The 22550-nt window shown below is 51.0% G+C and overlaps 8 protein-coding genes across 8 annotated transcripts; 3 read left to right on the top strand and 5 right to left on the bottom strand.

The window, feature by feature from the left end:
- Positions 1-394: 394 nt before the first annotated feature.
- Z517_00609 (uncharacterized protein) lies at positions 395-2623 on the top strand (the record flags this gene model as incomplete). The annotated part of the gene is made up of 3 exons (XM_013433573.1): positions 395-1091; positions 1142-1911; positions 1985-2623. 3 exons carry the CDS (start codon positions 395-397, stop codon positions 2621-2623), a joined length of 2106 nt encoding a protein of 701 aa, XP_013289027.1.
- Positions 2624-3947: 1324 nt separating this feature from the next.
- Positions 3948-6251, bottom strand: Z517_00608 (ATP-dependent RNA helicase dbp2; the record flags this gene model as incomplete). The annotated part of the gene is made up of 5 exons (XM_013433572.1): positions 3948-4144; positions 4202-4330; positions 4805-4912; positions 4966-6071; positions 6202-6251. The coding sequence occupies 5 exons, from the start codon at positions 6249-6251 to the stop codon at positions 3948-3950; spliced, it is 1590 nt and encodes a 529-aa protein (XP_013289026.1).
- Positions 6252-7464: 1213 nt separating this feature from the next.
- On the bottom strand, positions 7465-7929 carry Z517_00607 (uncharacterized protein; the record flags this gene model as incomplete). The annotated part of the gene is made up of 1 exon (XM_013433571.1): positions 7465-7929. One exon carries the CDS (start codon positions 7927-7929, stop codon positions 7465-7467), a length of 465 nt encoding a protein of 154 aa, XP_013289025.1.
- Positions 7930-8374: 445 nt separating this feature from the next.
- Positions 8375-10334, bottom strand: Z517_00606 (uncharacterized protein; the record flags this gene model as incomplete). Its single annotated transcript, XM_013433570.1, has 8 exons — positions 8375-8482; positions 8549-8638; positions 8706-8811; positions 8886-9023; positions 9052-9209; positions 9271-9546; positions 9612-9714; positions 9766-10334. The coding sequence occupies 8 exons, from the start codon at positions 10332-10334 to the stop codon at positions 8375-8377; spliced, it is 1548 nt and encodes a 515-aa protein (XP_013289024.1).
- Positions 10335-11660: 1326 nt separating this feature from the next.
- Z517_00605 (60S ribosomal protein L7) lies at positions 11661-12387 on the bottom strand (the record flags this gene model as incomplete). Its single annotated transcript, XM_013433569.1, has 2 exons — positions 11661-12120; positions 12170-12387. 2 exons carry the CDS (start codon positions 12385-12387, stop codon positions 11661-11663), a joined length of 678 nt encoding a protein of 225 aa, XP_013289023.1.
- Positions 12388-13353: 966 nt separating this feature from the next.
- Positions 13354-14121, top strand: Z517_00604 (uncharacterized protein; the record flags this gene model as incomplete). Its single annotated transcript, XM_013433568.1, has 1 exon — positions 13354-14121. One exon carries the CDS (start codon positions 13354-13356, stop codon positions 14119-14121), a length of 768 nt encoding a protein of 255 aa, XP_013289022.1.
- Positions 14122-14199: 78 nt separating this feature from the next.
- On the bottom strand, positions 14200-17787 carry Z517_00603 (uncharacterized protein; the record flags this gene model as incomplete). Its single annotated transcript, XM_013433567.1, has 1 exon — positions 14200-17787. The coding sequence occupies one exon, from the start codon at positions 17785-17787 to the stop codon at positions 14200-14202; it is 3588 nt and encodes a 1195-aa protein (XP_013289021.1).
- A 1326-nt stretch (positions 17788-19113) lies between these two features.
- On the top strand, positions 19114-21625 carry Z517_00602 (uncharacterized protein; the record flags this gene model as incomplete). The annotated part of the gene is made up of 2 exons (XM_013433566.1): positions 19114-20794; positions 20844-21625. 2 exons carry the CDS (start codon positions 19114-19116, stop codon positions 21623-21625), a joined length of 2463 nt encoding a protein of 820 aa, XP_013289020.1.
- Positions 21626-22550: the final 925 nt, after the last annotated feature.

Below are 22550 nucleotides of genomic sequence, written 5' to 3'. Positions count from 1 at the left end.
GACGGACAGAGTCGACGCGACGAGCTGAACACAGGGACCCAAAAATGGATCCACCCGTGTCGCCCATGGGCCCCGTCGTGGGAACAGGCGCCCAGGGTACCGCCGCAGAAATCAGACCATCGGAGAGCGGGTGAGTCGAAGGGTGAGAAGAGGTGAGAGAAGCGTGAGTCGTGAGCAGGTGGTTTTTAAAAGCGGCGCCGTGTCGGTGAGCGTGCTGGGAGCTGCGAGCAGTTCAGGTCCTCTTGTACCGCCAAGATATCGTCTTGGCGTCCCTCGAATGACTCGGCCTCATTCTCGAATTTCATGTACTTTATGATGAACAACGTATATCTCTTCATATGTCCCGCTGATTGTTGCTGGTCCATGCCTTTCTCGATGCGATTTATCGCCCAGCATGACGAGGATGGAGACTATGAACACAGAAGACAAGGACACTGGGGTTGACCCGACAAGGATCGAGAAACTGCGCCGAATTGAAAAGAAGGCCATCCACGCGACTGACATTGAAGACTGGGAGACTGTCGAAGCACGTTACAGTGAGATGCTCCGGCTTGTAGACGGGTGGCTTGCACCGGGCGATCCCAATGTGCTGCTTATACGAACCCATCTCACCGAAGCATTGACAAATCAGGGCAAGATTGACCAGGCGATCGACATTCACCATGACCTGCTCGATCGAATAGAACCCGACACAGACGTCGAAAAGGCTATCCTGAATCAAGTTTTACACCTCCAAATCGCAGTCGTGGAAATGCTTCTTTCCCGGAATCGCGGCAAGGATGCATTGGACATCCTCCAGAACGCACTCGAGGTGAGTGTAGAAGGCCTTGGCCGAAAACACGAAACTACCGACTCGATACGAGAAAATCACAGCCGTGTACTTGAGTGGGAGCGGAGGAACATCCAGAAGCGGATGGATCGGTTGAAAGCAAAGGCAAACAGACGCGACAAGACTGTGCCCGTCACCGCGGCCACTGGATCTCCGATCTACAGCCCTCAGACGACCCCAGAGGTTCGACTCCCATCTTCTACAGCTGATACCTTTGACAACGAGGCTGTGGGCCTTGGAATATGCATCGCAGGTGATACAAGTGAGTATCGAACTCGGCGTCTGTTCAGAAGGTCTCATCATTGGATCAAGGCTCCAACACGAGCTTCCCTCGGTCAAGAACCTCTTCTGCACAGTTGCCCGAAGGAACTTCGCAGCCTGTTGCTTTCAGAGGACGGCCGATCCAGTCGCCGAGAACGCGACCTCGACCTCCTGCGAAACCGCTCGGCTTGCAAAGGGATCAACAGACAAACGATGTCTCGAAGTTCGCCTGCTTGCGTGGCTCCCAGACTCCCTCACTACGCGCTGGCGACCCATCGAGGCCTGTGGCAAATGCATCCCCTTTGGCCCCTCCTCAGCAGACAATACGGGCGAGGTCTGTTGATCATGGTGGTCCTGAGACTTCGTCTAGCAGAGCCGTGATCCGTTCCGACACCATTGATGCCGACTTCTCAGATGCGGCTCTTCTAGCTTGCGATGAGACTGAATCTAAAGAGCAAGTCCCTCCCCGTCCCAGATTGACGTCGCTAAGCGGGAACAGCACCGATGAATGGTTCTCAGTACACTTGAAAGAAACCCATTCTTTTCTCGATGGCTTCAGAGTCCTCAACTCGGGAGCAGGTCTCCGACCACGTATTGCTATCCTTGACACAGGGCTCAACACGGAGCACCCGGAAGTGCAGAAACTTAAACAGAGAACTGCCAAAGAACGACGTCTGCGAGGCTTCTGGGCCCCTCCATCGACGGACTGGCGGGCGGACCAGGACGAAGACGGCCACGGAACAACCTGTGCGATGGTTGCGCACAAAGTGGCGCCCAACGCCGACATTTACATTGCGCGTGTCTTCAAAGATCGGAAGCACGTCAATGGAGACTACATCATCGAGGCCAGTCCTCTCTTCTTTCCCAAAAGAGCATTGCTAATCGACACTTTAGGCTCTCGAGCACGCAGTGAACGACTGGCAAGTCGACATCATCAGCATGTCGTTCGCCATATCGAAAAATGACAAAAAGACAAAAGAGGCCATGTCTGCCAAACTTGAAGAAATCAAAGACAAGGTGTTGCTGTTCGCCGCCGCGTCCAATTCAGGCCGGAACGACGGCAGAGCGTACCCGGCGAAGCGTCCGGAGGTGATCGCGATCCACGCCGCGCATGGGGGAGGCGGCCCGTGGAAGAACAATCCCTTGCCCTCCAGCGACGACGCCCACAATTTCAGCACCCTGGGCATGTACGTGGAAACGCCCTACACGGGACAGGCGACCAAGAGGGTATCAGGCACGTCGGTCGCTTGCCCCGTCGCCGCCGGCATCGCGGCGCTCGTTTTGGAATTCTGCCGACAGCCACTCGTCAAGATCAAGAAACCCGAGAGATTGAAGCACAAGAAGGGCATGGAGGCCATCTTCTCCCAGATGTACAACCGGTTCGAAGCCTCCAAGGCCGGCAAAGAGGAGGATTATTTCTACCTGCGCCCGTGGAAGTTGATGGTCGTCAAAGACACGGACGACGACACCGCCGCAGCGTGGCACCGGGTTGCCAGCCTCATCAACGAAGCATTTGGCGAGGATTACTACTAATTGACGCAAAGAAACGTTTTCCTGCCTTTGAACAATTGCGCAATCCCCTCCCAGCCACAGGCCATCTTTTTGGCGCGCTGAGATCGCATTTCTCCTGGTTGCAGAGGACAACTCCCCCACCGTGGGAAGGGAAGCGCTACTCTCGAGCCATGAACGCATCGCCGAGGGTTCAACTGGAGCCAGGCCACGGCTTCTTGATTCTTCTGGCCTGCCACACAACAGAACAAAACCCCTAAACGAACCTACATACCTCGAACAGGCCGAAACACATTTCTAGAACGCTCCAGGGGGTATTGGCCCGAAAAGACAAGGGTACATACAGTGATCATCTAGATAGAGTATCTATCTACGGTATCTATCTGCCTATCAGGCCTCTTGGCTGGCCACCCAAAAAAAGGACGGGAACGGGGATCATGATGATGCTTTGTGTTGTCGAATTCACCAGGAAGAAAGCCCTGAAAGTCTGTTCTGTGTGACCTACTGAGTAGTACTGTACATATCTCATATATACGGTCACTATACACTATACATGATACACCATATTACACCATTGAATGCACGTCGAGTTTATCCCCCCTAGCAGGAGCAAATGCGTGCCCTCGTGAGTTTCACTTTCCTAGTCATTTAACGCCGATGTGAGACACATAATAACCAATTCGAAACTCCCCTATACCTTCGCGCGTTGGGCGGCTTCGGCAGCGTCCATATGTCTCGTGGTTATATGCTGCCGCCGAGGTGCCCTGTATTCTCAACATCCTCGCCTTTCCCTGCTTACACAACTTACTGACCACGTGAATACAAAATCTCATCCACGGCAATGCACGTTTCTGATTTTACACTCAAGCTATGTAGCAAGTACTTCTATCTCTATTGTTCTTTTGATCGATCATCACAATGCTGCACTGCCGGTGGAAAATCATGCCTTCCGTATCACAACTGTCTCTCTCCCTGTTCCAAATTCGGTGGAGCCATGTGAGTCGTCATTGACACCAGCTCTATCCCCATTTTGCTCAACTCTTCTCAAGTGAGGAGCCCCAACTGCTCCCGTAACCCATCAAAATCCCATGAATGCGTAAAACCTGCCGCCAGGGGTGAACAAGGGTCCTCCCCAGCTAATGTAAAGTGGACGCAATCTATCTTTCCCCTCCCTGTGCTTCCTGACGCCTGAGCCTGATATGGCAGTAATGCACAAAACAAGTCTAGAGTCTCTTTGAATGATGAAGGAAAGGTGCAATGTCGGCAACTTGCGAGGTGAGCGAACCGCTTGTGATCGTTCTCACCGTTTGCGTGTCGCTGCGAGCAGTTGGCTCGACCGACCTATCGGTTACCACCTGGACCGGCCAAGGGGCGCAGCGTTGGAAGCAGTGAAGCCGCCACGGCCTCCACGATGACCGCCACGACCACCATAGCCACGGCCGCCGCCACCGCCGCCAGAGTAGCGTGCCATTTCTGCGAGACGAGGTTCGATGCTTTGCTTCGACTCCTGGAGGACCGAAAGTAGGTCACGAGCTTGCTTGGCATCTAGAAGGAAAAAAGGTCAGCAATTTATACCACGTGTGAGGGTGTAAGGATACGTACTTTCTGTAGTGAAGAGCGTGATGGCTGTGCCCTTTTTGCCAGCTCGGCCTGTTCTGCCGATTCGGTGAACATAATCTTCCGAGTTGTTGGGATAGTCATAGTTCAACACATGAGTGATATCTCGAACATCTTCAAGTAAAGGTTAGCAACTCAGCCATTGGTGGTCTTACGGGGCGCCGGGGACCATGTGTGGTCGTGTGAGCGGAGGTGCATGTCACTCTCTGAAGCTCGGAGCATTATCCTTGTGGTGACAAATGTCCATGTCCGGGAGATCGGCAAGCGTCTACGGTCCTTGGGGGCGAAAGATCCTGGATTTGCAGTTTGATCTGGTCAAAGTAAATGTGTCCCACAACCTACTCGTGTTGGACAAAGCAGATGTAGAGATGTCAGGAACAAGAGTCCCGGCAAACTGCAAGAGAATCCAGGATTTCCAGAAAAGGACCGACGAGAACACAAAAGCCTGGACAAGTTACGCAACGCAAGAGCGTAACAAGCGGGAAGAGAGCGCGGCACCATTCCACACGACGGCAATGGTAAGAGGTACAAGATAGAAAATATAATAGGGAAAAGGGACGGGGGAAGGGGATTGCTGTTTGTTCATACCGATACCACGGGATGCGACATCCGTAGCGACCATGATTGGGCTCTTGCCAGTTTTGAATTCGTTCAGGACCCAGTCACGTTCATTCTGTTGCTTGTCACCGTGAATAGCTGTCGACCGTCAGCTCATAATCAAAACAGAGGATAGAAGGGAGAAATCATACAGAGTGCGGGCCATCCGTCTTGACGCAAGAATCGAGTGATTTCGTCAGCCACACGTTTGGTGCCAGTGAATATGAGGACTTTGTTGTTGCGATCTTCCATGATCTGCTCAAGGTGCTTGATCATACGATCTCTCTTCTCGAATTCGGACACAACTTCGACAATTTGGGTGATTCGGTGATTTGCCGACAAATCCATCGAGCCGATATTGACCTGGATGAAGTCATTGAGATAGTCGGAGGCCAGCTGTCGGACTTCCTTGGGCCACGTTGCGGACCACATGCAGGTTTGTCGATCGGGACGGATTTGGCCAATAATCTTGCGGATTTGTGGCTCGAAGCCCATGTCCAGCATACGGTCAGCTTCATCGAGAACCAAGTAAGTGACGCGGCGCAGGTTTGTCTTTCCAGACTCGAGCATGTCAATGAGACGGCCCGGAGTAGCGATGCACACTTCCACACCCCTAGTAAGGTCGCGGATCTGCCCACCCTTAGGAACACCTCCATAGACGCAAGTGTTCCTAATCCGGGAAGATTTGCCAAATTTGGTGATTTCTTGCTGGATTTGAACGGCGAGTTCTCGAGTCGGGGCAAGAACAAGGACAATGGGACCATCACCGGGGGCAAGGAGTGGCTGAGCATTGATGTGAACGATTGCGGGAAGGCAGTAGGTCAGGGTTTTGCCTGATCCGGTCTCGGCAATACCGACGACATCACGACCAGAAAGAGCCATAGGCCAGCCTTGAGATTGAATCGGAGTAGGTTTTGTGAAGCCCTGGGCCTTGACTTCAGACATGACATAACTGGGGAATCCGGCTTCGTCGAAAGTTTCGACTGGTCGTGGGACATTGCGACCTTGAACTGTGATCTCGTTTTTTCTGCGGAACTCATCGACATCGCGTTGTGACCTGGCCGTAACTATGGGATCCTCCTTGTAGAATGACTTTTCGAATTTTGGTAGATTGTTCAGATCCCAAGTTTGCTGCTTCAGGCCTGCGCCCAGGTTAGACATCTTGTCGCCGCCGCCGCCGCCGCCGCCAGAGTATCCGTTGGATCCGCCGTAGCCGTTGGTGTATCCGTTGGAGTAGCCGCCATGGCCGCCGCCGTATCTGCGGAATTGTTAGTTACGATCCAGAAAAAAGTAAAAAATCAGTCTGCGCCAGGCCATCCAAGACCTGCAAGTCGGGCGCGGGACATTTGTGACGCAGACAACGATGAATTTGAGAGATTTTCACATACCCATTAGAATAACCGCCGTCTCTTGATGAACCGTAGCCACCGTAAGACATGATGGGCGCCGAAATGCGTCGTTTCTCTGTAATGTCAGAAATGAGAGGGAAGGAGGGTAAGAATCAATTATACAGAGTCAATTCTTCGTCTAAATGGAATGAGAGCGTGAGAGATTGTGTGAGAGAGGGAAAAAAGGGTTAAAGTGAACAAAGAGGTGAGAGAAGATTGTTGTGTAAAGAAGGGGGCGGAGGGTTGAAATTTTACAAATACAGCGAAGGCGAAAAGGCGAAAGGCAGCCGCCGCCGCCGCTAGCAATTGGCTATACCACAAGAGGAAAGTGAACCGACATATTTCTTGGCATTAAGAACCGACGTCAACGAGTGCTGATCCGACCCTGATTCTGCCTCTGACCGTGGCGTCTTTCAGTTCCTCGGAGACGAGGACCAAGTCAATAGTGGTGTCGTTTATCACATCGATGATCAAATCAGCATCTCCTCCTCTCTGTGCCATAATACGCCCCTCACCAAAGTTAGTCGTGCCGATTGAAATCTCCTACTACCACTCGTCCAACCACGGTATTCGCTTTCCTTCTCCCTCCTCGTAAGTGGTCCTTTACGTGGTAGTACATGTATCTCGTAGTACCTGGGCGTCAAGGCCTGAGACCAAAATAAGTAAGGTCGATCGCTCAGGCATTCGGATGATTGCTACTGTTATGTCTGAAGCTTGTATCATAATCATCACCTACTTTGCTTCCACAGCCTAGTGTGTCCAGAACATGGTCCTAACAGGCACTCTACCTGCTACTGGTTTGATTGAATCACACGGACTACTCTACTCATGATGAGCCGAGCAGATCTTCCTTCGGCACCGAGACATCACAGAATACGAGCGGCTTCCATCCCAGTCTGAGGTCGACAATCCTCGTTTTCGCCATCGGAGATGACTTGTGCGATGAGTTTTTGCACGTGTTGCAAGGAGCGAATAGAGAACATGATTGCATTGGCTTGATAGACCCAGACAGTGGAAGTTATGAAGCACCAGCTATTCAGTGAAGCTTTGGGGGAGAAGGCCCATCCTGGGTGTAGCTTATGACTGTACCCCTATAGGAACATAGCCATGAATCAGTTCAGTGAAGCGGACTAGAAAACCCAGTCCGTCCCAGAATGAAAGAGAACCCTGGCACTCGACTCCTCCTCCCCCCCCCCCCCTTCTGCCTACCATTAGTCCTCCTGTATGTTCCCCTATGGCCTGCCCTTTCTTCGTGATTCAGACTCAGACAATCCCCCCTGGCCAGGGCACATCCCTTGCCCCCGCGCCCCAATTATCATGCCTCCCATCGACATATGAGATCTTGAATTTACTCAGCTCGAGCCCCTCCTGGGGCTGGTCGAGGGTGACAGCGTTGATGGAGAAGAAGTCGTGTATGGTGCCCGAGCCGGCGGGGAACTCGAAGCGGCCCTCGCCGCAGACGTGGACGCCGCATGTGCCGCAAAAGTACTTGTGCACGTCGCGCGAGCGGAACTGGTAGTCGCGCGCCTCGGACAGCGACGCGGGCGAGACCAACGCAAAGTCCGAGCGCGGGAGGCGGATGCCCGTGAAGCCTTGTTTCAGGCAGATGGTGCAGTTGCACCGGCCCGCGGTGGGAGGGTCGCTCAGCGCAAAGGTCGCTTTGTACTTGATGAAGCCGCAGTGGCAGGAGCCTGTGAAGGTCTTTTTCTTCTCTGTTGGGCCGCTCATCTTGTTCTTTGTCAGTCGTGGGGGACTCGGAAGGTTGTGACGGAAGGTGGTGGCTGAGAAAGAGTTGTGGAATGCTGATGTGGTGAGCTCCAAGTCAAGAAAAAATCAAGATTCTAAGACACAATACAAGCATAATATCACAATACAGAATCACATAGGGATGATGGATCTTATAAGTCTCCAATAAGCGGCCCCATGCAGATCTCCAAAGCTCTGTCGTATTTAAATCTGGTTTGGTGCAAGGCAGAAATGCATCTTAGCTCGCTGGTGCCTGAGATCTTGACTCGAAGCAGAATAACGTCCCCAACTGTTGGGCAACGAGTACGATGAACTCTATATTCCTTCCATCAGACATATTGGCAGATATTAACCATGATTAGAAACTCCAAAGTCTCACTGACCACCTTGTACTCGGTACTCATTTCCCTCCACACAAGACCTCAACCTAGTCTGGTCCTTGGATGCGTTTTCTGAGAGCAACTTCAACACCATCTTGCCGTACCATCCAGCCGCCACGAACCTTCCACTTCAGATCAGGACGCGCCAATGAGAACTAGTCCATGAGTGAACTGTGAGTACAAACCAGAACCCGACAGACGCATCATGAGAACGAACATACCGTGTAGCGACGAAGCAGCTGCGGCACTAGCTTAGAAATCTCCAACATGGCAATATTCTTACCCAAGCATCCACGCTTTCCATAACCAAACTGTGAGCATAGTCAGTGTCTCCAGCATGCGCCAACGGGCTGTATAAAAGATAGAGGAACTTCATACCGCAAAGTTGGCTCTCTCCATTGCCGCAAGTCGTTCCTCTGATTCCTCAAGCCATCGCTCCGGCCTGAAACTATCGCAGTCCTCGCCGTACACTTCCTTATTTCGTCTATGGTTTGCTGGTCAGCGATTTCGAGAGGACTTGAAAAGGGTCGAAGATGAAGCAATAGAGATCTAACTGACGCCGTAACCCATGGATTTACTCCCACAGTCGTTCCTTCGGGGAAATAATGACCCTCGAGGAAAGTACCTCCGCTTGGGACGTATCGTTCGAGGATAAGGCCAATAGGGGGATGCATGCCTGTAATTGTCAGAACAAGTCTCTGGGAGGATTCAGAAGAAGCGGGACTTGCGTATTGCTTCCTTGATGCAGGCCTGCAGGTAGGGTAGCTTGCTCGCCTCATTCCACGTTATGTATTCGCTTAGCCGGCACTCTTTCTCCGCACAATCGAGCTCCTCGACGGCCTTTTGCAAAGTTTCCGGATTCTTGAGAAGATAATACATGACCTAGAAAAATGAGAATGCCATTGTCAGATGAATAAAAGACCAAGTGAACACGAAATCTCACCGCAGTCAATGCCAATGCGGTCGTATCAGACCCGGCAGCAATGTTGTCAAAGTTGTACAGCATGATCATCCTGTCCGTCACAGCCTCCGGGTATTTGGCTTGGGCTTCGAAACATCTCTCGAGAAAGTCGCGTTCTATCTGACCCTCATTTGTCCTGCAGGCCACCCTGTCTCTTATTCGGTTGAGTGTGAAAGTGACTATTGGATTGGTTGGCCCGTATTTCAGCATCAGAGGATTCTTCAAGAGAAACCGGTCCACGATTGGGATTTGTCCAGCCTGTAGAGTGTAAAACGGTCAGTTTATCGCAAAGAAATCGCGATGACAAACTGGCAATGATTTACCAACTGAAAATACTTGGTAAAGCCGCGAATCCCAATCATGATGCTTTCAACGTCAACTTCCGATTCGAGGAAGCCGATTTTCTTGCTGAACAGGATTTCGCCTCTACCAAACCATGTGAGCAAAAGCCTTGTGCCAAGGACGGGCACAACTTACATGACATCAAATGCAAAACGGTATAGCCACAATCCCAAGTTTAGGGGCCTTCCAGAAGCAGCAAGTTGGTCCAGCTTAGATATAAGCAATGCAACAGTCGAGTTGACCGCCGGCTCAACCTCGAGGATCGTAGACATACTGTATGCATTCACGATAGGCTTCCTGATTTGCGCGTGGTAGGCTTCATCGCGGCTCTCAAACAGACCCGGCGTGCATCTACCTTCGTACCACAGTTCGGCGATGGAATAAAACTTGGTCTTTTTGAAGTCTGACTTGATCCCATAGATGGTCGGTATGAGGTTTGGGTCAGAAATGGACACAACACGAGGACCAATCCTCACAAAACGTGAGTTGTGCTTTCGTTGCAACGAGATTTGTGTCTCAGCTGGGTTGAAAAGGAGGGTGTTTAGCACACGCCAAAGATTTGAGAAGCCTGCAATGAAAGGGCCGGGGATTGAATTCAGATTTCCTCCATATTTGTTGATCAAAAGTCTAGCAATGAGACATCCTAGGAGCAGGGCTGTCCACGAATGTTGCAAGAATTCGAGGATCAGCTCAGGCAGAGCCATTGAATCGGCGGAAACTGTTTGGAGAACCAATTCGAGGCGCTTTTGTCCACACGCTGCCTAACCTGGTAATATGCCGGCAGTATGGCTAACACTCACAGACCGTGGTGCATATGAGCTCTGCGAATGAATTGAAGATCCCGGATCGTAGGATCGCGCAGGTCGTGAAGGCCAGCGCGCATCAAATATCCAAATCCTCCGATCAACGTTTCTGTCAAGGAATTTCAGACCTAGCATATAGTGCGAGGAGAACCGTGTGTATTGCGAACCTGTAGTCAGTAGTAGTACACAACAAGATGCAATTATTGTCAGTCGTCCCCAGGGTAGATATACCACAACGCCCGAGACAACGTTTGATGCATGTGCAAGTGTTGCTGAGAGGGCCCAACGTACTGAGTGGTTGACACATGTCATCCAGACAGGAGGATATCACCCTCCATTGCATGGGTTGCGCATCCCTACCTCATTGCGGCTGAAGGCCCTGTTTGCCATCTGTAGACACTGTGTGAGTGGCCTTCTTACATCGAGAAACTGCTTCTGCAAGTCAACTCGTCGCGCTTGCGGCTGTAGGTGCAACGCATGGTGGCTTGACATGAGAACTCGTATTGAGGGTGACTCGTGACAAGTTGGAAATCGGGTTAGTGATGTGTCACAACGTTGAGCTGGGCACCTGGAATGGTGTCCTGGAAACAAAGACCTATCAGTTTGCTGGACTCCTCGAGTCCAACGGCGCGATCTATTGCCTGTCAACCGCTACCTCAATATCCAAGTAAAACATATCAATGGGCGGAGAAGAAAGCGTGGAACAGTGATGCTGTGATGCATGGCTTTTCGTCGCGCTGCTATTTGATGGAAGCATTAGAGCCTAGGTTGAAGGCCGTTGTAGATTGTGATATGAAGAAGTAGCCCTTGGGTTAGGCAGCACTGCAATACGAGGTCGTGTGTGGCAGCTTAGGAATGATGTTCTAACATGCTCTGAGGTGTTGCTTATTGTGGTGGGACAACATCGTGATCCCCTGCATCTGCGCCCCGTGACGTTTCCCAAGACCTGGTCTCGGATTTCACGCTACTTGACGCTACTACAAGTACGACTACGAATGATGGAACAAAAGTTGAACAAAATTATCATGGAAAACTTGTCTCATCTCATTTTTCACCGGCTTTCAGTGATACTTAACGCCTAAACTGGCATGGCAAAAGCTAGCGCCGGTACCCTTTTCATGCATCGATCCGTCGATCCATTGATGCTCGGAAGCCTACAAGCTTCAGACGCTGATCGCAACTAGAGGCCAGAAATCCGGGCCACGACTCGAAGCCCAGCTGTCAAATCTAGTTCATCTGCTTAATCAGAGCATTGATAGCCTCCTCTCGGTTACCCAGATCACCACCCTCGATGTAATGCTTGAATTTCCTGGCACGGAAACCACCGTTGGGGTTGGATAGCTTGAAGGGCCACAAGAAGTTGCTGGCCTGCTTGAAGTTCGGTCCAACAGTGAAGATCTCGTGGATCAAGTCTTCCATGCACACAATGCCGTACTTGCCCAGGTTGTCCTCAATAAGTTGGTTGTCAGTGAGAGCAATGCGTTGCTTGTTGATCTTTCCATATCCGCGCTTGTAGATGAGCTCGCGAACGGTCTTGAGGTTGGGATAGCCGTAAGCAATGTAGGGGTTGACAATGGTAAGCATCTCTTGCGTGGCCTTGGTTAACTTGACGAAGACACCATTGTTGATCTGGAGCAGGCGGAGGAGCTGGAGAATTTTGCGAGGCTTGGGGGCGATCTTGTTGATACTGACGACAGTTAGCAGTTGCTTTGCAAAGGCGTGAATGAAAGACTCACCCCTTGATTCTGACGACGAAAACCAATTTGGGTTGTTCATCAACAAAGAAGTTTCCCTGTTGCCGGCTCAGGCGAGCGACCCTGATCTTCTCTCGCTCGGCATCACGGTACTCTTTGACGTATGTCTCCGCACGCTTGAAGATGACGCCACGCTTCTCCTTGTTGGCCTGATCATGACATGTTAGCCGGATGTACGCCATCTCCAGATGATCACGCATTGTGGAGGCGGCATGAATGTTCAGCCCCGAAAGATGGTATAACAAAGCGACAACATTGACCTGAGGTCTAGCCGCGCAGTGGTATTTATCATCACCACATTATTTTCCAGGCAAAAAGGGGACAATGGACCAACCTTTTTTCTCTTCTCAAGCGTTGCGGCACGCTGTTCTCTGGCCTTCTCCTGGCTCTTCCTCTTCTTCAACAGGGTCTCAGGCACCAGGACCTGGTCCTGCGTCGGCACAGATCTGTACGGGAGGGAATCGAATCAGTATAGTCCGCAGGTGGTGTGATCGCCGAGTCGGAACTGCAGCTATGGCGCGGCATTCTCAAACTGGATGTTTTGGCGTGAACTCGACGAAATGAATTTGATCAGTGAGAAAAGATGGGACTCAAAAGTCCAAATCTTAAAACTCTCAACTGACAATGCCCCGATCGGAGATCAGGAAAGATTGTAGCTCCATAACAGGTGCTCAGGTCTTGCGACCAAGCGAGCATGTCATACAAGCTCAATATATTTCAAGGAAGAAGGGTTGAGTCCTCTAACCTCAAAGCCCCGGTTGTTCCAAGCCGTGATTTCTCACAAGTCGGATAGGCATCGGGATGATCGAGCTGGAACAGCGGCAGCGAAACCAGCGAAAAGATTGCGGACCATATCTGAGGATACCAACTGTCAGCAGAATGGTAAGAGAGACTCACGACTTCACAATTGGCTTCGTCATCGTGTTTGAAGATGCGGTTGAACGACGGCAAGGTTGTGATGAAGAGTTGATGAAGAGTAGGAACATCAAAAAGTTTCAACTGCGCTGGAATCAAATTCGAGTTGTGGGTGATTCCAAGTCTAAACCAAAAACGGAAAGGTCACATTTGCATTCTTGGCATGTTTGCCCAACAATCCACCCTTTACCCTTGTGACAACCAAGGCAACCTATGCTCAGACTGATGCTCTTCAACCTCAGATATCAGCAATGTCGACCAGGAGAGGGGTCGGCTTGGGTGCCTTCACGAATAGAAATGCTACCGCTCAATCCTACGCTGCACATGGCTCGAACTTGAAATCCGCCAACGCAGCCTCGCTTCAGGCACAGCTGGAGGTTTTCCAGTCTCTCCTCCATAACTTCGCACTCGAACATGCGGCGACAATCAAATCGAACCCAACATTCCGCGCAGAGTTCGCACGAATGTGCAATGCCATCGGTGTCGATCCTCTAGCCGGCTCCAACATCAAAGGTAAAAAGGCGGATTCGCTCTGGGCCAAGGTCCTGGGGCATGATGTCAACGACTTCTACTTTTCAGTTGCCGTGAGAGTTGTGGAGTTATGCCAGGCGACGAGGGCAGAAAATGGCGGATTGATTGGACTGAAGGAGTGCTGTGAGAGTGTGGCCAAGGGGAAAGCCATTGGTGGTGGTCTGCAAGTGTCAGAGGATGATATCGAGAGGGCTGTTAAGTCGCTGGAACCCCTTGGGTCGGGATTTGTTATTCTCACCATCGCCAACAAGAGGTTCATCCGATCGGTGCCAAAAGAATTCAACACAGATCAATCCACCGTTTTGGAAGTTTTACAACTACTTGGCAGTGTAACAGTGTCCCTGCTTCAGGTCAACCTGGGCTGGGAACGGGCTCGTGCCGAGACAGCTGTGCAAGATCTACTAGCCGATTCTTTGGTATGGGTGGACTACCAGTGTCCAGAGCCGGAATACTGGTCACCCCAAGGACTTCTAGACGAGAGTGATTGATGGAACTCAGGAGAAAGAGCCAAACAAATGCTTTGAAGTAGGCGATCTTGACGCTTTGATCGTGGGAGGTCTCTAGCTCTACTTCTTATATTCATCCTTCAGCACCCAACGCCCGCGCCCTCGGCTCCCTTTTTCCAGCTTGGCAATCAGCTTCAAGGTCTCCTTGAACTCCAGCGTCGCCTGAGGAGTGGTGCAGAAGCGATTGAAATGGTCGATCAGCATCTGGGTGTATACACTTCCACCATGGGTGGTGAGGTAATCCCGGATGAGTTTTCCAAAGTCCTTGCCTTGAGGCAAAGTCGGTGTTGCACCTCTAGAAACTGAAGCAGTCGAGTCTGTCGATCTTGCAGGACTCGCTGTTCTTGGAGTGCTGTCTCTGCTCGGTGCAAGTCCTTGGCGCTGTTGCAAGTTTGCCAGGAGACTGGACGATTGAACTCCGCCACCTCTGTTCCGGGTATTGGAGCTGAAAGCTCTCTGTGCCGTCGTCTCTTGAGGACGGCCAGAAATACCAAACTGTCCGGTCCAGGTGGGTGTCCCGATGGGGACCGTACGGGCAACCTCACCAGCGCGTCGCAATTCTCTGGCCGCTTCGGCAGCCACCTTTCGTGCCTCCTGCTCAACCAAAACCGGATCAGCTGCAACCTTCTTTCCAGATTTTCCGTCGATGATTGTATCATGCTCTACCGCTGAGTGAATACCTGCTCGCGAAAAGATGCCTTCCATCATCTTGTCTTCGGAGTTGTTGGCACCCTCCTTGTTTGCCTGCTCCTCTTCCTCAATTTCTCCGGCATATTGCTCCATGGAAAATATACCTGGCAAAGCCCCGATCGTGGTGTCACCTGCGATGCTTGTTGGCTCGCTTTTGTTGGTCATGCTACTGGTGGCGGGAGCATCGGGCGAGGTAGAAGGATGCTTGACCTGTGCATCCTTAAACAGAATGCTTGTTTCGGTTGGTTCTCCTTCATTCCCTAGACTGAAGAGATCATGCAGATCACTCAGATGGAATGTCTGCCGCTGTTTCGGATCCTTGAGAATCTTGTTCGTCAGGAATTGCTTGAATATCTGGCGATGATAGATCTTCTCTTCGATGGTACCTGCAGTCATGAGACGGTAAATAGCTACTTCGCGTTTCTGTCCCAGTCGCCAGGCTCTTTCTCTGGCTTGCAGATCGGTTGAAGGGTTCCAATCAGGATCGTAGATAATGACTCTGTCTGCACCTGTCAGATTTATCCCGAGTCCGCCGACCTTGGTTGTTAAGAGAAAGACATGCAGGCCCGGGTCCGTGTTAAACTCGTCTACCATGCTTTGTCGAAGTTGGATAGGCGTGTTTCCGTCCATACGCCTGTACTTGAACCCTGAAAGCGATCTTACATACTTCTCCAAGATGTCAAGCATGATGCGATGCTGAGCGAATAGAAGTGTCTTGTGACCAGTTTCCTTCCACAGTTCTAGGAGCGAGCCAACAACCTTCATTTTGCCAGACTTGGAGGGGTCGCCATAGTTATATCCCGCTTTGATCGACAGACGCTTGTGATCGGTCAGATCTGGGTGATTGCAGATTTTACGCAGGATATCGACCCCGTAGAGAACTTGACGCTTGCCATTCATGATCGCATCCATCTCACCCGAGCCAATGAATCTCTTATATTCATCGCGCTGCAAAGGCGTCAGCTTGCAAAACAAAACCTGTTCGCTTTTTTTGGGCAAATCCGAGGCAACATCAATCTTGAAACGTTGCAACAAGTATGGACTAATGGCATCTTTGAGTGTTTCTGCGCATTTGAAGGCGGTCTGGACCTGTAAATTGGACGCGTTTGCGTATCCACCTTGTCGAATTGGTATCTCGAACTGGTTGCGAAAATTGACCAAAGTGCCCAATCGCATTGGAAATACAAAGTCAAAGAGAGACCACAGCTCAATGAGATTGTTCTGCATAGGGGTCCCGGATAGAATGATTCGGTTCGGAGTGCGTAACTCTTTGCAGTAGATGGTGATGGCAGTGTTTGGATTTCGAATCTTGTGTCCTTCATCCAGGATAGCATATTGCCAGTCGACTGGGATTAATAGAGGCGCGTAAGTCTGTAGACCAGAGTATGTTGTCACGAGCACACCTCCTTCCTCTAAAATTGGGCGTAGGACTTTTCGAGCGGACTTCTGGGCCGCGTTGAGTGGTTGTTGTCTCCGAGTTGGATCCCATTCAATATCCAACAGTCTGTCTTCTTTGCTGGATTCGTTCCGCAAGTTGACCATACCGCTGCCGGAGGAATGTAGAATAGTGACTCGAAAAGGGGGCCACCAGCGATGAAATTCGTTGACCCATTGTTTCATGACGGTAGCTGGGCAGACTACAATGATGGGCTTGTCCAGCTTCTTGCTGTAGTGCAGGCCGGCGAGGAAGGCGATGATCTGGATCGTCTTGCCTAAGCCCATCTCATCGCCGATAATTCCTCCAACTTGTTGGGTGTACAGCTCATAGAGCCATTGCACCCCAGTTTTTTGATAATCGAACAAGCTGGGAAAGATGTCTCCCGGAAGCTTGTAGCCGTCATCAAAAAGAGTGTCTGGTATTTCAGGATGTGGGAGATATGCTTCCTCCTCTGCGAGAGTCTCTGCATCCTGATCCTCTGTTTCACCCTGTTCATGACTATTTCCCGCAGTATTTTGCGTTGCGTGCCTACGGGCTCTCCGTCTTCGCACGGCCCACTTCTGCAACCTGGACTTATAGACAGATTCGTTGCCATCATCGACCCCACGAAAGTCTTCGATCTCATCCTCGACGTGAGCAACCGTTTTTCGACCCTTTCTCTGTCGTTTTCCCGAGGTCGTTGGCATTTGGTCATCAGACTCATCTTCAGATTCCGAAAAGGCCTGGTCTTCGACTTCACCATCGTCATACGACGATGAGTCTTCGTCCTTTGTGGGCAATTGATTGATGAGACGTCTCCGCTTTCGGGGCTGATCGTCTTGAATGTCGTCTTCCGTGCTTGAATCAGTGAAACCAGTGGCAAACCCAGGCGGTCTCAAATTCCGGTGAGACATCGACTTTGCGCCTTCTGCACGAGATTCGACATCGGCAGGAAGGTCAGGTTCCTCCTCAGCATCTAGAAGAGCTCCCTGCAAAGTAGTCGAAGATTCTCCATGAGTTGTCAGGCCAAATTTAGAGAAGGGAGTGATTTTGCCAGTCCTGATCAGATAGTCACGCTGAGTTTCGTTCGGCAAGCGTCCTGCGGCCAACGCGTCATGTTGACCTGCCACCCCTGCATTATTCTCTCGATCCTTCATTCTCTCCTTGATTTCAGCAATATCATTATCCAGGTCCTGTATTTGGCTCTGCATGCGGTCAATATCGAGGCGCAAACGTGCTCGCTGAGTAGTTCCAATGGGACGAAGCATGTCATCTCTGGTCTTTTTGATCTGATTCTGCAACTTCTCCTTTTGTGCCTCGGATTTCTCGAGTCGCTGCTGGTCTCGTTGATGGGCTTGCTCAAACAGGAGCCGATCTGCCTCCCGGCCGATGTCTCGTTCCAGGTCATCCTGATCACGCATCTGGGCGTCAAGGTTCCGCAGACGGAGAGCTTCAGCCGACTGGCTGGGTGGTAATTCGGCCATCTTATCGTGTTCAGCTGTCGGAAGGTAGCTGATTCCTTGCTCACCTTCGATGTCCATGATCGCAAGCGTCTCGACTTTAGTGGCGCATAGTTTGGAGAACGAATGTCGTCATGACCACAACGTGGAGACCTTGCTTGCCGTCTGAAATCTTTATACGCTCAAAGACTTTGACCGTAGATACCAGTAAAGAAGGAAGCGAAATGAAAGGAAAGTGACGTTATAGTGTTTTTATGTCTTAGGACAGATGGGTGCCACTTTAAGGCCTGGAAGGGTGGCAATTGGAGATACTGGCCTGTACTCGGTGGATGTAAAGTGAAAGTGATGAATGATCCGACAGAAAGAATGTCTTCGCGCATAATTCTTTGTTTCGGAGTAGAGAAACGGGTGCAATGTGACTCTGTCTCTCTCTGCGATGAAAGTAGCACTCAGAGGTCAGGAAGAATATTTCTCAAAAGAAGGGCAAAGTTCTACACCCTCGAAATCAGGCTGCCATAGAGAACTGCACCTCACACAGTCACTGCGTCACCGTAAATTTTGGGGTCCTCGAAATTGTCGGCATACCTGCCCAGGTCTGCCACTGCGGACAAGGTGCAATTTGGGCACCCCCAAAGCAAAGTTTCAGCTGAAGGCTGTGACAAGCACCCCCCAATCATCAATAACGGGTGCCCAATAACGAGCGGTAATAGCCGCCTGCACTTCAGTCCTGGCTGATGCACACCACACCAGGCACTAAACTCGACAACGGACTCTACTGCTCACGTCGCCAAACATTCTCCAGACTTCCTCTTGACGATTCGGTGCCATTTCATAGTCGTGACATTAGATCGGGATACCTAGACAGCTTCTCTTGCCTCACATTAGCCTGTCGTCGGCCCCATCGTCCATCCACGGTCCTCTATCACCATTGTCGGGCTGACCAATTCCTCGAGTCTTTCTGCCAGCTCACCACTTCCAAATCCCTCCACCTCCACTCGAAACTGAGAGAAGAACACCCTCAATTGTGAAGCGACCAACTTCTCAGCACCATGGCTTTACTTTAAGCCTTCTTGCCCTCCTTTACCATGTGTCGAATATCGCCCTGGGTCCACCAGTCTTTCTTGACTGCGCTTACGATTGTCACTCCGCCACTCTGTCTACCCCTCTGAAGGCCCAACGAACCCTGCCGATCTCGGTTCATTCACACCGCAAGAGAGCGCGTTTGCCAGGGTCTCAATAACTACATCGATCGTGCGTGCTTGATGCCTGTGTCAACGGGGTGATTGTGGCAGGACAAATAACAAGAACCGGCAGCCCAGCTTTCAGCCCCATCGCGGCACGGAACTCTCTTAAATACGAATTGTCCTGATTACAGTGACTGCCAGATTACTGGAAGACCGAGCAGCCATGTCTGCCAACACCACACCCCAGACGCAGTCGCATCAATATGAGCACAACGGCGAAGTCGACGTGCCCATGGAAGACGCAGATCCTTATAACCGAACCAAATATCCTCCGCGACCGACTCACCAACACCGCCTGTCCACCCAATATATTCCTGAGATCTCGACAGCTGCTCAGCGCTACTCCCCGATGAATGCTCAATCAACTGGCCCTGGGTACGTTGCAAGTCCCAAATTGCCGAATCCTTCCTCCTTCTCCTACCTCAACCAGCCCCAGACGACGCGACAGTCCCCCCCTCGCCAAGGGAGCTACAACGCAGAGCGCTACACCGAACCTCCTACCCCAACCAGATACCCGTCCGATTATGGTTCCGCTCTCCAGAGCTCCACGCTGAGCCCTGAATCATATTATCCCACCTCTGCAAACAACACGCGACCTGCTCCTCTGTCCAGGCAGCAATCCCAGCATCAGGGACCAGGACCCGCGCCGAAGTTCAGAAAAGTCAAAACCATGCAAGATCTCAACCCTAAGGTGAACGCGCAACCACCTTACCGCCGGGCAAATCCAGAGGGTGGGTTCATTAGCCCATTGCAGGCACTTACCACCTATCTCCCAGCCACGTACAGAATATGTAATCCTAGCTTCAAATACGAGTCATCCCGAAATCCGAGGCGGGTTTTGACAAAACCGAGCAAGGGAACAAAGAATGATGGCTACGATAACGACGATAGCGACTACATTCTCTACGTCAACGATATTCTGGGGAGTGAAGAGGCGGGCCACAAGAACAGGTACTTGATTCTAGATGTCCTAGGCCAGGGCACCTTTGGTCAAGTGGTGAAGTGTCAAAATTTGAGGACCCAAGAGGTGGTTGCGGTCAAGGTCATCAAAAACCGCACAGCCTACTTCAACCAGAGCATGATGGAAGTTTCTGTCCTCGATCTGCTAAATCAGAAGCTCGATAAAAACGACGACCATCATCTTCTGCGGCTGAAAGACACGTTCATCCATCGGCAACATCTGTGTCTCGTTTTCGAACTTCTCAGCGTCAATTTATATGAACTTATCAAACAGAATCAATTCCGAGGTCTCAGCACGACACTGGTTCGTGTCTTTGCACAGCAGCTGCTTAACGGGTTGACCTTGTTGAACAAGGCTCGGCTGATCCATTGTGATCTAAAACCGGAGAATATACTCTTGAAGAACCTGGAAAGCCCTATCATCAAAATTATCGACTTCGGTTCTGCTTGCGACGAAAGACAAACAGTCTACACTTATATACAATCTCGATTCTACAGATCCCCTGAAGTTTTACTGGGGCTGCCTTATTCGTCTGCCATTGACATGTGGTCTCTTGGATGCATCGTTGTGGAGTTATTCCTAGGTTTGCCGCTCTTTCCTGGCTCGTCTGAATACAACCAAGTCTCTCGGATTGTCGAAATGCTGGGTATGCCGCCGACGTGGATGTTGGAGATGGGGAAGCAATCAGGAGAGTTCTTCGAAAAGACGACCGACGAGTTTGGTCGTCGTACGTATCGACTGAAAAGTATGGAGCAATACTCTCGTGAGCACAACGTTAAAGAGCAGCCCAGCAAAAAGTACTTTCAAGCAACTACACTTCCCGAAATCATCCGGAGCTACTCTATGCCCCGCAAGAACATGAAGCAAGCAGAGGTGGAAAGAGGTAAGACTACACACAGGTTCTGCACGGAGGAAGATGCTGACACAAGTAGAAATGAACAATCGCATTGCCTTCACCGACTTTGTTCGCGGCCTGCTCACCATCAACCCCTTAGAACGCTGGTCGCCTCAGCAAGCAAAGCTCCATCCTTTCATCACCCAGCAAAAGTTTACCCAGCCATTTGTTCCTCCAATGAATTTGAAGTCACCATCGAGCAAGACACCGGCGCCTGGCGTGCAACAACAGCAACAAGCTGAAGCACTTAGCAAGCAACGTGCTGCTCAGGCCGCTCAAGCTCAGGCACAAGCGGCACAAGTTGCGCATGCACAGGCACAAACAGCCGTTCAGAACGCCTATGCGATGCAGATGACTCCTTACCCACAATCCCAAGCGCCACCAATGTACAACAACATGTATCCGGCCCATCCACAAGGCGCCCCGCCACCTTATCCAACACACTCATCAAACTATCCTGCACAAATGGGCATGATGCAGCAAACTCCGCAGATGAATCCAAGTCACTACAATCATCAGCAAAGTCTTTACGCGCAGGCTACGCAAAGGGCTGGCCGTCAGCGTGCCTCGACCATGGATCAACAGCAAGCTGGTATCCCTGCGGCCATTCAACGTGTCGCCAGCCATCTTGATCCGAACCAACCTATTAGACTTCAACCCAGTCCAGCGTACTATCCTCCTCCGGCGGACGGGTATGTGGATTCGCCATCGTCTGCAAGAAGACGTGGCAGTCGAAACCAGAGGAATCGCGATTTTATCAGGACACTTGAAGATGGCGCAATGGGTGACAGTTTTATGAACAAGGCTCAATGGCACTGAGCTGCGCAAAATGAGGACATTCTTGGCCAGTTAGATTCGGCTTGATGCCGAAACTCAACAACCTGCAGTCCCCTTTGCGGAGTGGAAGAGAACGCCATCGGTGAACATGCTAGAACGCTGTGGCGCATGCAGACAGAAACAGCCATTCGCAATGAAATGCCAGCGCCGACACTAAGCTCTCTGGTTGTGAAAGTGAGGTTGAGAGAGGCCTTGGGCGAAGACCTGAATCTTTCCGGGGGCAGAATACTGCATCGTACTCCGATGGATCTGATGAAGCAGGAACGACAGGCTGTGATGGAGGAGCAATGCCTCTAGGGACATACAATTTCAGGGTCATCAACTCGTCGGAATGCTCCTCGGGCTTGCAACGATGAATGATAAATGACATGGGGGGATGAAGTGAATACAATGTTGACACGGGAGGTTCATGGTGCAGTGGTTGAATGGAGGACGCTGAAGGTTCATCATAGGACAAGACAATCAAGGAGGGAATGTTGGGGTTGTATATTGTCATCTACCGAGTCACGCAACGGTGGTACTCAACGCAGATTGACACAGTCTGGAACATTGGCAGGCCTTTTGCGAGACAGCAGGACGCTCACACTGAGCCAAAGGGACTGACTGGACAGGACGAAGCGTCCCAGCAGGCGTACCAGCGAAGATCCATTAGACGATACGATCTGTATATCCCTCGTAGGATTTTCTCACGTGTTGTCCTTTTCGTTGCAATGACCAGAAAGATTTGGTCTGCAAGTATACAGAAAATATGGATTTCCAGTGACTCATAAGACTTTTTGAAGGCGTTTGAGGACTGGCGACATTGTGACAGTCATTGTGACAGTGTGTGACTATCACGACAACCTGAGGATAGAGTGTGACGCGTTTGACGTCAGACATAGTGAAGCACTAGTCAAAGTACGCGCTG

This window comes from Fonsecaea pedrosoi (assembly GCF_000835455.1).
Source record: "Fonsecaea pedrosoi CBS 271.37 unplaced genomic scaffold supercont1.1, whole genome shotgun sequence".
NCBI lineage: Eukaryota > Fungi > Ascomycota > Eurotiomycetes > Chaetothyriales > Herpotrichiellaceae > Fonsecaea > Fonsecaea pedrosoi.
The sequence above is the reverse complement of the archived record's forward strand: the minus strand, read 5'-3'. Positions and strand labels throughout refer to the sequence as shown.